The sequence below is a fragment of the Triticum dicoccoides genome, chromosome 7A (genome assembly GCF_002162155.2).
Source record: "Triticum dicoccoides isolate Atlit2015 ecotype Zavitan chromosome 7A, WEW_v2.0, whole genome shotgun sequence".
NCBI classification, from domain to species: domain Eukaryota; kingdom Viridiplantae; phylum Streptophyta; class Magnoliopsida; order Poales; family Poaceae; genus Triticum; species Triticum dicoccoides.
Window position 1 is genome coordinate 620,659,130 of NC_041392.1, and position 18,026 is coordinate 620,677,155.

The 18,026-nt window shown below is 42.1% G+C and overlaps 2 protein-coding genes across 7 annotated transcripts in view; one reads left to right on the top strand and one right to left on the bottom strand.

The window, feature by feature from the left end:
* The first annotated feature begins 12,552 nt into the window (after window positions 1–12,552).
* Window positions 12,553–18,026, top strand: part of LOC119332545 (vacuolar iron transporter 1-like) — a 7,201-nt gene continuing 1,727 nt past the window's right edge. Inside the window, exon 1 of one of the 2 annotated variants that reach the window (XR_005161008.1) lies at window positions 12,553–12,840. Coding sequence is in view for 1 of the 2 variants with exons in the window: in XM_037605724.1 (XP_037461621.1) it covers window positions 15,657–15,901 (245 nt within the window). In the remaining variant the exon portion in view is untranslated. Of the gene's footprint in view, window positions 12,841–15,630; window positions 15,902–18,026 lie in introns of those variants that run through there. The other variant, XM_037605724.1, reaches the window with a different exon arrangement.
* LOC119332544 (protein FAR1-RELATED SEQUENCE 8-like) lies at window positions 12,858–15,209 on the bottom strand. Of its 5 annotated transcripts, none has more exons than XR_005161006.1 (5): window positions 15,093–15,209; window positions 14,812–14,953; window positions 14,092–14,356; window positions 13,306–13,996; window positions 12,858–13,198 (listed from the first exon to the last, which is right to left on the bottom strand). XR_005161006.1 is itself a non-coding variant. In XM_037605722.1 (3 exons), exons 1-3 carry the CDS (start codon window positions 15,039–15,041, stop codon window positions 13,898–13,900), a joined length of 594 nt encoding a protein of 197 aa, XP_037461619.1. In that variant the 5' UTR covers window positions 15,042–15,081; the 3' UTR covers window positions 13,730–13,897. The 5 variants fall into 5 exon arrangements, 2 of the variants coding, with proteins under 2 accessions (XP_037461619.1, XP_037461618.1); XR_005161007.1 differs by having other exon boundaries at window positions 14,812–14,905; window positions 15,093–15,198; XR_005161005.1 differs by lacking the exon at window positions 15,093–15,209 and having other exon boundaries at window positions 13,306–13,440; window positions 13,858–14,356; window positions 14,812–15,081.

An 18,026-nucleotide genomic window follows, 5' to 3' on the forward strand; every position in this document is an offset into this window, starting at 1 on the left:
CACCGGAGCAGACGGAGCGGCTGCAGCTGTCTTCTTTCGTGCTTGCTTACGAGGCGGAGGAGAAGGACTACGACACTCCGGAGCAGCCGTAGCAGCGGCGGGTCTCTTCCGCCCTTGCTGGCGTGGCAGAGAAGGAGGAGGCTGGCTGCTCGGGCACGCTGGCGCAGGCGGAGAAGGAGGCTGAGTGCCCTGATCACTCGCCGGAGGAGGAGGCGGAGGCGGAGGCATCCAGTTTGGAAGGTTGATGAGCTCCTTCCACCATAGGCATGGAGTCTTCAGAGAAGAACCCAGCCAAGTCTCCCCTTCATCGATAGTGTGGTCAAGCTCGAGGTCCTCAAATCCGTCTGTTATTTTATCCACCATCACCCTAGCATATCCTTCTGGAATCGGCCGGCAGTGAAAAGTTGCGCAAGGTTCAGGAGGTGCAACAGAGCCAACAGCCGCCTTGACTTTCAAATTCATACATTGCATCATAAAGTGGCAATTTTGAGACTCCGTGATGAAGTCCACGGGGTAGCTAGCAGGAGCCGTGAAGACAGGCTCCAGCTGCTGCAGCTCGGTGGAAGCCACGCTGCTTCTCCGCTGAGATGGCGGGGTAGCTTCGGCGGGTCGCTTGTTGTGATCTGCTTCTTGTTGCTCTATCGCTTGTACCCTTGCGTGCAGTGCCTAAATTTGGATCTACTCCGCTTTCTTCCTCCTCTCCTCTCATTTGTAACTGCCTGCGTCCGGAAACCCAACCTTCCACGGAACGGAGCCTGGCATGCCTCGTGTCCGTCCAGGGTGCTCGGGATTCCCGAGGGCCATTGTGAGCTTGTCGTTCTCTCTGTCTGGAACGAACATCCCTTGCTGCGCTGCCTCGATATACTCCTGTAGCCTCTTGATGGGTATTCTCAGTTGCTCGTCCGTCCAAACGCACTTCCCTGATACAGGGTCCAAGGATCCGCCAACCCCGAAGAACCAAGTCCGGCAATGGTCTGGCCAGTTCAATGTCTCTGGTTCGACCCCTTTATCAATCAGGTCATTCTCAGCCTTGGCCCACAACAGCCGGGCTCTGAGGTAGCCACCTGACCCCGTGCGATGGTGATGCTTCTTCTTCGCAGCATTTTTCTTGTTTGTCACTGACATCTTCTTACTCTTGTCCGATGTCTTGTGGGCCACAAATGCGGGCCAGTGATCTCTGATTTTCTCATACCGGCCGGTGAATTCTGGTGTCTTGTCTTTGTTGACAAACGATGTTTTCAGCTCATTCTTCCACCTCCTGAATAGTTCTGCCATCTTCTTAAGAGCATGAGACTTGATCAATTGCTCTTTATCTGGCTTCTCCAGATCCTCCTCTGGCGGTAGGGTGAAATTTGCCTTCAGCGTGGTCCAAAGACCATCTTTCTGCATATCGAAGACATAAGACACCTCAGGGTCTTCATTCTTAGGCTTTAACCATTGGTGGATACTGATCGGGATCTTGTCCCTAATAAGAACCCCGCACTGAGCAGCAAATGCTTCCTTTGTCCGGATGGGTTCAATCTGCATGCCATCGCGCACGATTGCTGTGATCTCAAACCTTTCATCTGAGCGCAACTTTTTTTCGGGCCTCGTCTCTTTACCGAAGTTGTGCTCGATTCGGAAGGCTAGAAAAAAGAAGAAAGACGAGAGTTAATTAATATGTGTACATATACCAAAACAATGAATGCATCAATTAGCTAGTCAACACAAGCTTAACTAATATATATACCTAGCTGGACTCGGTTCGGTCACCGGAGCCGTCATCACGGTCTCAATCTTCCACCGGCATTGGGTCACCGGAGACGTCATCACGGTCTCCTTCTTGCACCGGCATTGGGTCACCGGAGCCATCATAATCATAGCCTGCTTCTTCACTCTGTCCTTCCAGACCATCGGTTTTGTTGAGAAACGACATGACGACATCACTTCCTTGTGCGATTATATATGTCCCCCAACACCGCTTTTGTTGCTTCGTCTCGGGGGTGCTCCATAGTTTCTGCAAATATCTACAACATGGCAATTATTATTCAAACATGACAGATGGATATATTAGTGGCAAACGTAGAACTAGCTAGCAAATCAAAATAAGGAATCATATTAGTGGCCTCGACGCTGCTTCTCTAGGGTTTGGGGTGGCCTCAACGGCGCTTCAAGGGTATGGGGTGGCCCCGACGACAACGCTCTTTTAACTTGGTAAATTTGGGTGGCATCGAGAGAGTTTGTCGGGTAGGGGCGCGGCGGGAGGGGGTAGGCGACCAACATCGTTTTTTCTATGGTTTGGGTGTCTTCGAGAGTTTTGGTCGAGCGAGAGGGCCATGGGGTGCTCCCATGGTATAAGTTATCACGGTTAAGAGGGGTATATATATCGACCGCCCATCATGTCAAGGTTATTTTGGAACGGAGTTCCTGATAAAAAATAAGAAGAGGAAGTAGAAAATAAAAAAAGAGGAGAAGAAGAAAAAAAGAGGAGAAGAAGGAATAGAGGAGAAGAAAAAATAGGACTCTATTTTTTCTTCTTCTCCTCTATTCCTTCTTCTTCTCCTCTTTTTTTTCTTCTTCTTCCTCCTCTTTTTCTTCCTTCTTCCTTTCTTCCTAGCTAGATATGTAAAACTTTTCTAAAAAATGTTATCGGGGAGGGGGTATATCGACCTCCCCTCATGTTGAACTTATTGGGGGAGGGGGTATATCGACGCCCACCCACCTCATCATGCATATATAGCTACCACATACATATATACATTGAGAAAAATTACATATATGCAACAAAAACATTAATACACATATGAACAAAAAAATACATATATGAACAAAAGCATGCTCTGAACAAAAAAAACTAATCTAATAAATCTAATAAGAAATTAATCTAATAAAAAACATGCTCTGAACTTACATATAGCCGCATACATACAAATATAAATTTTATATATATGAACAAAAAATTAATCTAATACAAAATAAAAAACAGAGCCGGACCGGCGCGGCGGCTCACAGCGGGCCGGGGCGTCTGGCGACGACGACGACGGGGGAGGCGAGGGCGGCGGTGCATGGGGGCGGGCCGCGGGAAGGGTCTCGGGCGCGGAGCAGGGGCCGGCGCGGCGACGGCGTGGTCGGGGGCAGGGGCGGTGCGGCGACGGCGTCAGAGGAAGGGGCGGCGCGGCGACGGCGTCGGAGGCAGGGTGGCGCAGTGACGACGTCGGAGGCAGGGGCGCGCGGCGCGGCGATGTCGTCGGAGGCAGGGCGATGATGGCGACGGCGACGAGGAGCAGCGCTGGGGCGTCGGGCACGAACTGACGATTAAATTGTGAAATTTTCACAAGTCCAGCTTATATATCCAGAGCATTGGTTCCGGTTCGTGGCACCAACCGGGACTAAAGGGGGGCATTGGTCCCAGTTGGTGTCACGAACCGGTACCAATGCATCCCTTTAGTCCCGGTTGGTGCCACCAACCGGGACCAAAGGCCTGTCGCTGCCCGCGGCCAAAAGTTTAGTCCCAGCTCGCTAGTTGAGAGGGTCTCGGAGTGGTTTATAAGCCCCACTCCGGCTGCCCTCTCGAGCTCCTCTCAAATGCATGCTTCTGGGCCTAACATGACACTATGTTGCTTGTGGGCCTACTGGGCCTCCTGCGGGCCAGAATCCTGGCCCATGGTTGGGTTTAGGCCGTGGTGGCCCAGTAGGTGGCAGTTTTTTCATTTTTTTGTTGCTTTATTTATTATTATTATTTTTCTACTTACAACAAAAAACTTACTGTTCCTATTTTTATTTATTTTATTAAAGTTTATTTATTTTACTTTTATAAAGTTTATTTTGTTTCTACCTCTTTATTTTATAAAAGTTTATTTTATTTCATTTTGTTTCTACTTATTTATTGTATTAAATTTTATTTTATTTTATTTTGTTTCTACTTATTTATTTTATTAAAGTTTATTTTATTTTGTTTCTACTTATTTATTTTATTAAATTTTAATTTATTTAATTTTGCTTCTACTTATTTATTAAAGTTTATTTTGTTTCTTTCTACTTTTCATGTTTTGAACAGAAAATACTTTGATAATTTAAGTGGCATGAATTTTATATAATTTTAGTTTAAAAAATACTAGAGGTTTATAAAAGTTATTTAGTTCATTCCTTTTGCTATTAGAGTTTTATAAAAAAAATTAGTTAATTTTCCTTTTGCATGGTATCATCATTTCATCCACATAGCATGTGCAAGAAAGTAGAGAGAGTTACAGCAAAAACTGGATGCACTTCATGTACAAAACGGACAATCTCTTTCGAAGTATCAGAGTTTCATACGAAAACTCGTGTGTTACAAAGGGATTTCATTTTTTGAACTTATTTGAACTCCAGAGTTTTTCTGTGTTCAAAATCCACCATTCAAAGCCACACCATCAATTTTCAACCCTTTCTGACTTCATTTGTTATTTTTCATACATTTACTGATTTTTGTGAGCTAAATGACCCTGAAATTGAAAAGCATTTGAAATGAATTCTGAAAAGGTTGAATGTTTGCATGATATCATCATTTCATCCACATAGCATGTGCAAGAAAGTAGGGAGGGTTACGGCAAAAACTGGAAGCACTTCGTGTACAAAATGGACAATCTCTTTCGAAGTATCAGGGTTTCATACGGAAACTCGTCTATTACAAAGGGATTTCAATTTTTAATTTATTTGAACTCCAGAGTTTTTCCGTGTTCAAAATGCACCATTCAAAGCCACATCATTGATTTTCAACCCTTTCTGACTTCATTTGTTTTTTTCATGCATTTACTGATTTTTGTGAGCTAAATGACCCTGAAATTGAAAAGCATTTGAAATGAATTCTGAAAAGGTTGAAAGTTGCATGATATCATCATTTCATCCACATAGCATGTGCAAGAAATTAGGGAGGGTTACAGCAAAAACTGGATGCACTTCGTGCACGAAACAGGCAATCTCTTTCGAGGTATGAGGGTTTCATACAGAAACTCGTCTCTTACAAAGGGATTTCATTTTTTTGAACTTATTTGAACTCCGGACTTTTTTGTGTTCAAAATACACCATTCAAAGCCACATCATCAATTTTCAACCCTTTCTGACTTCATTTGTTATTTTTCAAGCATTTACTGATTTTTGTGAGCTAAATGACCTTGAAATTGAAAAGCATTTCAAATGAACTCTGAAAAGGTTGAAAGTTGGCATGGTATCATCATTTCACCCACATAGCATGTGCAAGAAAGTAGAGAGGGTTAAGGCAAAAACTAGATGCACTTCGTGTACAAAACGGACAACCTCTTTCAAAGTATGAGAGTTTCATACAAAAACTCATCTATTACAAAGGGATTTCATTTTTTTGAACTTATTTGAACTCCATATTTTTTTCTTTGTTCAAAATGCACCATTCAAAGCCACATTATCAATTTTCAACCCTTTCTGACTTCATCTGTTATTTTTCATGCCTTTACGATTATTTTGAGCTATAAGACCCTGAAATTGAAAAACATTTCAAATGAACTCTGAAAAGGTTGAAAGTTGGCATGGTATCATCATTTTACCCACATAGCATGTGCAAGAAAGTAGAGAGGGTTACGGCAAAAACTGGATGCACTTCGTGTACAAAACGGACAATCTCTTTCGAAGTATGAGGGTTTCATATGGAAACTCGTCTCTTAGAAATGGATTTCTTTTTTTTAACTTGTTTGAAATCCATAGTTTTTCTGTGTTCAAAATGCACCATTCAAAGCCACATCATCAATTTAGTACATATAGCTCTCATTAATAGATAAGTGACCAAATTAATAGAAGTTCATCATCACATTAAAAACAAAGTACATACATAGTTCTCATTGAACAACATATAACTCTCCAGAGCATCTAGTTAAACCATACATTGAAACTATGTAAAACCTTTCAATGCAACAACAAATGCGGTCATAATCACAACCAAGGTAAAAATTGATCCAACGGCATAATGATACCAAGCCTCGGTATGAATGGCATATTTTCTAATCTTTCTAAATCTTCAACCGCATTGCATCCATCTTGATCTTGTGATCATCGACGACATCCGCAACGCGCAACTCCAATATCATCTTCTCCTCCTCAATTTTTTTATTTTTTCCTTCAAGTAATTGGTTTCTTCTTCAACTAAATTTGACCTCTCGACAATAGGGTCGGATGGAATTTCCGCTTCAACTACCTCCTACATAAATAAAATCTATGTCACATTGGTCGGCATAGTTGTCAAAAACAATAAATGAAGCAAATAGTTATAAAAAGATAATATATACCACATCTAAATCATAGACAGGACGAGGGCCGACGGGGGTGGATACGAAAACCATCGCACTATATAATAACAAGAAATAATAAAAGTTAGAAAATTAGACAAGTATCTATCTAAAGTAAGAATTATTTTCTTTCAGAAAGAAGATAAGAACAAGAGGCTCACCACGGTGGTGCTGGCGACGAGATCGGCGCGGGCGATCGACGGCGGTGAAGACGGGGACGGGACGTGACAGACCGCTAAACCTATGCAAATCTCGGGGAAAATGGAGTTTGGAGGTCGAGCTTAGAGAGGATAAAGCTTAACTAGCGTGGGTCGGGCATTTCATCGAACACCTCATGTGCATAGGAGGTGAGCTAGAGCACCCAAATGCCCTCTCCTCGCAGGCCAGAAAAAATAGAGCACTGTGGAGTGCTCTGCTGCGGCGGCGGGTATATATAGGCAACTCATTTGTCCCGGTTCGTGGCTGGAACCGGGACTAAAGCCCAGCCTTTTGTCCTGGTTCGAGCCAAAAACCGGGACCAATGTTTGTGGGCCAGGAGCGAGGCCCATTGGTCCCAGTTTGTGCCTAGAACCGGGACAAATGGGTCCATACGAACTGGGACCAATGCCCACAAGGCCCCGGCCGGCCCCCTGGGCTAAAGAACCAGGACGAATGCCCCCATGGGTCCCGGTTCGTGACTGAACCGGGACTAATGGGCTTGCCCTGCCTGAACCAAAGCCCTGTTTCTACTAGTGATGTATATTCTCCATCACCTAAAATGTCTAGAGATATGCAAACATTTATTCAATAGTATATTGGCATATCCAGATGCCAGGAGATTACTATGTTTTTCATGGCGAATCAAACCTTTATACATCAACTTTTAAGACATCTTAAATATGCAAAACCTCTATAGGCCTTATTGATGACGATTAGGCTATGGGAGCTCTACCAAGCCTAAGACTGCAAACATCAATGCAACTACAAGATTGGAGTAGTCGATCCGAAGACATAAATGAATCCTATGCTGGGATCCCAGACATTAAAGAGCTTCTCGTACAATAGCTAACGTGTTTTCATAAGGAAAAGGTGTACATACTACTTCCCTATAATTCACTGTAAATCTACTAACGCACAATGGCGTTTTATTCATTTTTTATGCATGTATCTCCTTCTGCTCACATCCGTCTGTTCAGATTTACATAGCAAATGTTGGCTCCTCATTGAGAACATTCCTATATTAGGCAATGATTCTTACCTTGATTACGACAGTCAAAAAGGGGTACCTCAATGATATCTCGTCATTTTGGGTAAAGATTTTGTAGCACCTACAAATAAGACATGTGTGGAACACCATTATGAGTTCAAATGCAGACATGTGGGTACTACATACGCACCAATGTGGACTCCTTTTTCAGTCATGGAATCAACATTGATGTGATATGGTATCACACAAGACTTCCCATTATGATCTGGGTAACAAGATGTATGACTGAAGGTGTACTTTACCTGCATCAAACATATCTTGGTGCACATCACTGACTATGCCATCATCCTATACCAAAGAGTGAATTCTACACCAAACTCCAACTACGAGACAAGGTAGGATTTTTCAAGGGTGGTGTTGGTACCAGCCACACATAGCACCTAGGCGGCTTGAGTTTTGTGTACAAAAAAGTAGGTAGATTTGTTGTTTGTATGGTTCATCTATTGCTGCATGTTTTCTTAATAGACATAACCACATTGTTCGTTGCTTGTGCACTTGTGTTCTTACATACACTTGTGTCAAATTGTTATGTCATTTACATATGGTTTTTTTTTTATTATTGATGTTATTTATGCACATATGAATGTAGTATGCGTAATAACCTGACTTATATGTTGGATATATGAATCCTGAAAGAAAACCATCATGAATTTTGAAACAATTTGGTGACCAGGCAATGTCGGTGTGTTTTCCTAATTCTTGAAATTCTGCCGCGGAAGAATATTATGAACTCACAATAGGTGATTGTTTCTCATTTTGTTATGGTTCCGTCAGTGCTATCTACTTTGTGTACTTTACTTTAAGTTTATAGGCGGGCTTGCCTCATATTTGATCAAATTATTGTTATGTGCATATGAGAATACATGGGCAAGAGGAAAAAACATTTTGAGCCTCCTTTTCTTGGAAAAGCGCAGCTGGTCACACAGGTTTAAAGCAGCCGATCATGCACAAATTATTACAGTTCCCTCTTGCATGAAAGGTTAGAGTTCCCACTATCAAAGAAGCTCATTTTTTACTTACACTAAATGATGCCCTGGAGGTTGTTACGTGAATTGCTTGCAATTTATTATTTGACGAGATTTGTTGTCCAAAATCTGAATATGAGAATGAAGACTAAAAATATATTTATTTATTGTATTTAATGATTATATAGCTATTAAATATTTATCGAATTAGTATAAGTAACACATTCTCATGCATATTGATAAAGCGTGATGCGCATGTTTAGAGAGTATGCATCATTTCCCATGAATGTAGAGAAAGTTTGAATAGTGGGGCATGTGTGATGAGGTGGCATGTGTAGTATACTTGATATGTTGACACATCTCTTGCTCAAACCATATATATATATGCACAACATGCTGACATCCGAAATAGAGGAGTGCCTGAACAGAAGAGTTCACACAAATGAATGGAAGTTATCGACAAATAAGAAGTTTCGATCAAGATTTTAATTTTGTTTTGGAAGTTGGGAGTACCCACTCCTCAATTGCTCCCATCTCTCAAAAATACATTTTAATGTTTCAAAAACTTCTGAAAATAATTGTGAATATTCAAAAGTCATGTCTCAACAACCCCTAAACATTTCAAATCTAAGTTCAAAACCACATGGATATACAAAAAATAATTTCTGGATGTGACACTATTCTTGGAGATTTGTCTATTTTTTTTCCATGGCGTATTTTGAATTTGGATTTGGATTTTTTAGAGATTGTAGTCACATGTCTTGTGAACTTTTATAATGTTTTTCGTGACTTTTTGAAACATCTAAATACATTTTTGGAATTTGGGAGCGTTGAAGGAGTGGGAGAACCTGATGTTTTCTCGATCATTGCAAGGACGTCCACCCCACCCCCCACCCCCAGAAAAAACTGTCTGACCACTTACCGACTACACCCCTACTGCTTCTGTACCTGTATTATATTTCGCCTTTGTGTGTGTTGAGCACAAGCTAAAGGTCATGGTGGGTAGTGACATGATTATGACCAGACACACGATCTGGACAAAGTTCCCTTCTTCGAAATCCCCTGATCCAGGCCAGCAGAATGGACAAGGTGGTGGCAGTCGCAGAGTGTTCCACGTACTACATTCCTATCATTCGGTACGCAAAAATATTTCAATTTCTTGTTGGCGTGTAACATCATGGGATCAAACTTTTTCATGATTTTTATTGGAGTAGTATTCATATATTTCCCGATGTGCATGCAAGGCATCAGACATATTCAAACAAATCTTCGTAATGCAAATGCTGGACTAAGTGCATGTGAATGTATTAGTGATGTGTGATGTATGAGATTATGACTTGTATGGCAGTATGAATGTTATTGGTGAAACTTGGTACGATATTTTACGGAGTGACGACATGCTATATGCATACATCTTTTTTTGACGGCACACCTATGATTGTGAATTGTTTGCTTTTTGTTTTTATCAAAGGACGTGCCAAAATTTTGTGTGCGAGGCTTCAAGCCAGCTTGTGAGCTTCACAAACTGGTTGGAGGGATTGGGTTCGGCTAGTTCGCCCTCCGAGCCTTGACCCGGGGCCTCGAACCTAGAGCTTTCTGTCCACCCCTCGCATGGCATGACTCATGATGCACGTAAAGTGGTTCGCGAGTGGTAGGAATTTAATCAAACATCTATCGTGCATGGGCCCTTCTCAATTAACAATGTTATTATCATCTATATTGTTTTGCTAGCAATTTTGATTCTAGGTGTAGATGGGAATGCCGCGTATGAGTTTGTCGTTTTCCTGCATGTACCGTTCTGGTTTTAGGATCCTGCTGCAAAGGTTACTTTGATGAGTGACTATAAAAATTGGGGGTGTCGACATTGTTGGCTCACTTGATCTTAACTGTCCAATAAACTTTCATTTAGAAATAGAGGAATGTCAACAGGATTGTAACAATCTTCTCTGATTAATGCAGTCCTTTCTCCCGCAAAAAAAAGAAACAGAGGAAAGAATCCTTTGCAGCATGTGCATCCGCATGCACGAACATGCTAATTGATTAGAATTTTTTTATAAAATAAATAAGCTGTCGAAACACTACAAATTTAGTTGCTAGACTAGGGGAAATAAATCAAGTCCGAACAGCTGATAAAGCACTCTAGTGATTGTGCGATCATGCCGACTAATGCATGGCAGACTGTCAGTGCCAACTCCAGTTATATATAAATGTATTGATCCGTCGCACACAACTTGCTGAAACATGTCGAGGGTGTGCACACAATGACACATAAACAGGACATACATCCCGGTGCAGATCGTAGTAAAACACATAGCATGCCCGAAGAAACAATCAAAATGTCAACTGGTCAATTAATCATTGGGTGTGTCTAGGGCACATCTAGATGTGCTCTAATTATTGCACATTTAAGTGAGTGAATCAAGTATAAAGAGAAAAAGAAAAAAGAAAAAGGAAATACCCACACGAATCTCAACGTACGATCAATGACATAGGACTTAGATGTGCAATACTTATGGTACATCTAGATGTGCTTTAGCAAAACTGTTAATTAATCATTGTGCAACCATGCCGTTGATCTGAAAAAATAGCACATGTCAAAAAAATACGAAGCTGATCGCAACATTTCTTTTCGAGGGATTAGCCGGTTCATGATTTGTTCCGCAGAATGAGATGCTGGCACGTCTGAACCCATTCAGCTATCACACAAGTTGAATGAGTTTAGATGAAATTTACATCTGAATGACAAATACTCCGTCTACTACTTTTATTCAGCTCACCCCACACACTGATAACCTTATGGATAATAAATAGGTTATAGAGCTGAAATGCCTTTAATGTGACCACATCCTTTTGTGGTTTTTAAACCGGGGCGTGATCACAGACAAGCTCGCACATAAGATCTAACATGAGTAAGTTTTGTGTCTTCTGCCATAATGATGAGTCAACTAAATCCCTTTCAAGTGTTGGTTAGCTTATGAAGTCTGACCCATAATTCATATAGCTTTAAACATCTACCACTCATAGTGTGGGTAACATGTTCGACAACTGGTATGGTTGGGGGATATTGATATGAAGTGTTCATCCTAGCTATATTGTCATGGGGCGGTGGTCTTATGTTGGGCTTTTGGCTTTCAAGAGGAAAGGTCTGCTTCTCTCTTGGCCGTATTCCTGTATTTGCCAAAAGAGTTTCTCTTTTTTGTTTTCGTTTGAGACTTGAACATGATGGGTGTGTGCATCTTGCTATACATTGGCTGGGTATTACCTCAACACGGTTCTATCAGTTCGATATAAGCATTTAATGAAATTGCCTTTGTAAAACAAACACGAAAACGCGAGCCGCTAGTTTTCTACCGCTGACACTGACAGGTCTTGCTGCTAGGCGCTCCTCTATATAAGAATGGTTCAGGTCGAAAATGCCTAACGGTGGACGTGCACTATGTGGACCATATCCAGGCCGTCCGTTTTCCACACTGACCAGATTCGCCGCTGTATTCACGGAGCCTGTCCCCTCGTAGACGCTTGCCCCCCATGTATCTCGGCTGCCAGAGATAGTGATGTGGTGACAGAATCTAGGCGTTGTTCCATGTACCGCGGCACACTCGAGGTCTGTTGCTGTGCCAAAAGTATACATGGCAGCCTGGGCACATGTCTCTTCCTCTCACGTGACTCATTACAATAATATCCCGCCACTCACGGCACAGTTGTATCTAGCCCTGGTACATCTTCACGCTATAAACATTAGCGATCAATTTAGCGGTACGTTTTAACCTCGCCCAGCAGACACAATATTAATTTTTTTCTTGACGCGAAAATGATATCCAGTCCTACCACGTAATATAATCGCCTGTTTTTCACAGCCAAAAAAACACAATTAGCCAGTCAACAATTTTTTATACACTTTTTAACTACTTTTACCGTCCGCTCTTATCCATTATCCATACGGTTCTGCCATAATAAATATATTGGTAATTCGTTTTTACACAGCTAGCAACCGAAGTAGTTGGTTAGGGTGAACATCTACAGCCCTCGTAATGGGCAAGATGGAACAGCAGCGTGCGGCATTGTTTTTGTCACGTCCCGACGTGCAAAAAGCTGCCTTTCGAGGGCCACCCCCATCAAAGCAATCCCAGTGCTCTAGTCACTTCACGCATTTACCGCATCTACATGCGCAGCTCATCTTCTTCAACAATCCTTCTCCCCACCCACCCACCAACCAGAGTCCCAGGAAGAACAAGAAGGCGATCTAGCAGGGAGAACGCCATGGCCGCGCATAGCAGCTCACACATCCGCCAGTTAGCAGTCAGCATTTAGGTTTTTGCCTATCAGCGACTTGTTCAGCACGAAGCCGCCGCCGGAAAAGGTATGAACAACCTCACGCTTTTCAGTAGCAATTTAGCAGTTCTTCCTAAATCTCACTAGTTTGCCTGCCATTAGGTTCTGTAGTTCATGGTGTTTGTCGGAATGGATAATCATTTTGCTGCGGAGGGATCAGCAAGAGTTATTAATCAAGATACAATGAGCATTGCAGACCATCCATCCTCGAACTCTTGCTCCGTGACCATGTGATGAACTAGCTTATGAAATTCACTTGTGAAATCAGTTTTCTTGCTCCACAAAACCCCCATTGACTCCTTTGCTTTCTTCAGCACATGCCATTTACACCACCTATGCGTTGTATTGGGCATCTCTGTTTCTATAGCCAATTCCATTGACCGCGCCTGGTTTGCAACCAGTTAAGTAAATTAGATCCATTAGGAGCTTACAACATGAAAAGTATTTGTTTAAGAAAAATGAGAGATTCACATCTACGCTTATCTAGCCGTACCTGTTAATATTGTTTGCGGGTGTTTACCCCCGACCATCCTGATGAATTCACAGAAAACCCACTTGAATGTGTCCTCCTTCTCATCCCTCAGCATGACACCTCCGAAAATTATGCTCTGGAAGTGATTGTTCACTCCTACAAACAGACCGAATGGCATGTCATATAGGTTTGTCCTGTATGTGGTATCAAATGTTACAACATCTCCGAAACACCTATACTGGTCCACACTACGCCCGTTAACCCACATAAGTGTCTTAATCCTGCTCTCGTCATCAACCTGGACAGTATAGTTGAATTCTGGATCGTTTGCTTTCATCTCCGCAAGTATGTCCATTGTTTTCCGGGCATCTGAATCAGACTGCTCCTTGTTCAACTTGCAACACAGCGTCTTTAGTGACCGTTTTGTAAATGGCACATTATCAACTGATCCAAAAAAACTACCAACTATGCTAAAAACCTTTCCAAGACTGACATTGTTCTCTCTAAGCTGCCTAACAAGATCCTTAGTATACCGGTCAATGAGCCTGTGCGACGGCCAATGCATTTTCTCACCACAAGTGCTTGACAAAGAGTGGTTGTGTGCCGCCCGGTGCTATGAAATATACCATCCATTGTCGTCCGACCGAAGCAGCCTGATCCGGGCAGCACAACCGCACCGTGTTGATCTTGTATTCTCCCTCTCCGGTTTACCCTGCCGATGCACATAACATGATTTGTCAGCCTGTAACATATTCTTGCAGACTTTTTTCCCCAAAAAGTGATGCACAAAAAGAAAAACAAACGCACCGCACATCCACAGACTATCTCATGCATGCACTTCACCCGCTCCACATTTAGCCTGCTTTTCGAATACCTTATACCAAATCCAAGCTCCCACGAATACAAATTGTAGAACTGATAGGCTTCATCCAATGAATCAAAAGAGGTCCCGACAGCTGGGTTGACAACATTGCCATCTCTTTTCAATATGAAAGCCCTCATGGACAATTCAAGGGCACTTTTCCGGTTAGGGTTGAGCTCGCGCTCAGCGGGGGCCTTTCTGATCCTTACCCTGTTATTTTTGAGAGACAAATTAAATAATTCGCATAGAAAAGAAAACCAATTCCTCTTCCTCAATGCACCAGATTACACGAAACTGTCAATTATTGCCCCCCTGATTTCCATTTTTATACAAAGGCAACCACGACAAAGCAGGACTGCAGATAAAAACAAGAAATGCAAACAAAATCTTTTCCTAGTATCGCACCCGGACACCTCTCGACTTTTTAGTTAAACTAGCTACAAACAGGACAGGATATGCAATTTCAAAGAACAAGAAGACTGTGCAACAGCCCGCACGCAAATAATCCCAGTAATTTTAGAAACCTAATGTAATCAGTCAGACACACAGTGCGGATTTAGTACAGACCTGTACTAAATGACTACATAACATATAGCTAGATGCTAACGAAACCGTTTTGCATATATGACCAGCACACAAAAGAAATCAGTTCTACACGCGATTACCTGCGTGTCCATCCGCTCGTAGCCTCCGAACAAACTTGCAAGAGCGGGTCCTCGCCAAGAAATCCGGCATCTCCGCCACCGCTACGGAGGTCCCCTGCACGGCGAATGTCAGCCTCGGCGACGCTGATAGAAGCCTGGGACTCTATAGGCCGGGCAGCACAAGCATTGCGTGAGACAAAAATCAAGGAATTTGAGGGACAAACGGCAACTAGATCTAATCCTAACTTCATTTTTTGCGTGAGACAAAAACTAGTAGCTCTGTTAAGTGGCATCTGAATTACCTCTGTTCGGAATCGCCCTCCGTTTCCATGGACAGGTCCATGGAGCAGGCTCCAAGGTCTCGATCCAGAGGAGGAAGACGAACTGGAGAAAGGAGCAGCAGGAGGCGTATGGGTCTGTGCCCTGACGGCCAGTGCTTTGAGAAAGGGATAGCTGGCCACGCGATGTGGGCCAACATGCCTTGCGCCTCGACTAGAGACTAGTCACGTGATCTTTGCAACTGTACCAAACCCAGCTGCACCGTGTACCAGCACACGCACTCCGCAAGTCCAACTCCACAGCAGCGACACATTTGTTCCACACCGATACGCCTATGAACCTAATACCTATTACTAGGGAGCGGACAGGGGGGAGACAGCGAAGTGATGTTTGCCAATCCCCAGGAACGGTTGGACGGCCATGATTAAGTCCACACGAGCCGCCGTCCACCGAAAAGTCGCTTCGTGGTTCAGGTGGCCGTGTAGAGCACACGCCCGTCAGGACAGTCCAATAAACCAGAAGCCCTGGAACGAAGATCGTCCGCATAGAGCTAGCCAACCCTTTTACTACATTCAGCGATCAAGACAATGGACGGCGCCAGCGAGGGACGGGAGCAGCCGATGTTGGAGAAGGAGCTGATCAGCAGCCACAAGGAGCATCACCTCACGGCCGGGGAGGTGGTGCGCGATGTCATCATGGGCGTGTCCGACGGCCTTACCGTGCCCTTCGCCCTCGCCGCAGGGCTCTCAGGTGCGAGCGCGGCATCATCGCTCGTCCTCACCGCCGGGCTTGCCGAGGTCGCAGCAGGGGCCATCTCCATGGGACTCGGGGGGTAATCACTGGTTCTCTTATACTACACCATAATATATCATCCATATCTACCACTAGTTTGCAGCCTGGCCTAGTTACTTCTTACTGACGAGTGACGACCCAAAATTTAAATATCCAATTCTTTAGGAAAAAAACAACAGTCACATCGTCATGATCACGCAGTAGCTAAATATGGAACACATCATTATTGAAACGCTTAGTTTGATCGTAGCCCTTAACTATAACCTACATATAAGAGAAATTTTGAGACACACCCACTAATATGATCCATTAATTCTGTGTGATCTAACAATTCAAACATACTATTACCTACGATTCTACATGTGCATGTGGTTATATTAAAGTAAGCTATTGAAATCATAGATAGCAAGATGTGTAGATTGCATGTGGTTACTATTGACATTACAGATCATGCAAATAAGGAAGAAAATAATATGTATGAAATTTCTGATGATTATAAGCGTTGACAAATACAAGCCTAGTTGAAGTACATGTTGATTATATATACTCATATTTTACTATTCATGTTAGAAAAGTTACACAGATAACAAACAAGAGTTAAGAGGGGTTGTTTTTGGCTTACGGAGCTGCTGGTCCTAATGCTCGTCCATACATTGGCTACATGTGCCTCAGTTTTCTAGTATGCAATGTGATGAGAAAAAACTGAAAAAGATTAATACATTGGAGAAAGTACTAATATGTTCTTACTAGCTAATAACTCCAGTGTATAGTTGTATATAACAATATGTCCTTGCATTGTCAATATTTTAGATAGATATGCTATGTCCACTATGCATTATAAAATACAGATCATATATACAGTTCAAAAGCCACACATGCATTTTCTATCACTCTCAATGTTATGCATTAATACCTTCCGCAACAAAATGCTATATGTGCAAAACTATACAAGTGATGCATATACTATGTAATTTGTTTGTGTGGTATTAGTATTTGGTGTGAAGTCGATAAACATATAGGTTTTCTTCATTAGTATAGTTTGGAATCTGTGGGGTCAGAAAATAACTTGCCATACGTGAAAATTGGGTATAGCCAACCTTTCTCGATGGATGGCTGGGATTAAATACTCATCTTGCCGTCTAGTGGGTAAGTTGAAGCGTCTTAATAGATCTTTACAAATAAAGTAGAACTGATGGAAAACGCAAATAAATGCTTATGACACAAGAGGTAATTAGTAGTCATCGATATATAGGATGGGCTACGGCCATTGCTGATCAATTTATAGTGAATGTTTGGGGGCGGATTATTGGCTCATAGACTTCTCGCGCACACTTTTCTCGTTCGGGAATTGATAGCTTTTGGTTATGAAATTTTTCATGCTATTTGTAACATGATGGTTCTTTTATCGCATTTGGCGTCAATTTTATTTCTAATCTTTGTAATAATCTAGCCTTGTGTATTATTGGTGCTTAGACCAGGGTTAATAAATTAAGCTTCCATTATCTAAAAAAATCAGTTTAAAGGTTTTGTTGCGGGGGAGTGGGGATGGGGGCAAATATAATCAACCATTTATCTTGCTGCAACCATTTGTGATCCATTGGATTGGGAGGAGAGGTGGCAAGTACAATTACTTCCTCGCCAATTTATCCCAATTTCTAATATATATGCTACACCATATATGCTTCTTGTAAGCACTAAGTACAACTTTAAATTAATACATTCGTAAGTTTGGGCATACCTATTTTGAGACATAAATATTATTATTGCATACACATGGTATTAAGATAATGATCTTTAAGAATGTAAGATGTATGTATTATGATGTATATAAAAGAAGGAATTCAAAAAGCCGCACATGATAGCTTACTCAACCGAGTACAAATTTATGAAATGGTTTTTCTTCTTCTGAAAAACATGCAAATGTCCAAGTCATTTGATGTACTTCAAAAAAATCATTCAGAAATAATTGGTTTGCACCCTTCATAAACATCACATTAGTACTATAATATTTTCTTCTTTTTAGAGCACCAAAATTTTCTCACTGGGGCTGGGGGGGCCATCATCTTCGTGTGTAATTTAAAGTCATGCATGATACATGAACATATATATGTCTAATTGCGTTTGAATCGTTTTGACACACCTGGAATATTATAATGTTCGTCGGG

Bases quoted from the DNA above. Each gene is read 5' to 3' on its own strand.
- LOC119332544 (XM_037605721.1), bottom strand. From the start codon at position 15,041: ATGAAGTTAGGATTAGATCTAGTTGCCGTTTGTCCCTCAAATTCCTTG. The intron at 14,357-14,811 runs GTAATCGCGTGT...CAAAAATAACAG, and splicing joins ACGAGCGGATGGACACGCAG to GGTAAGGATCAGAAAGGCCC.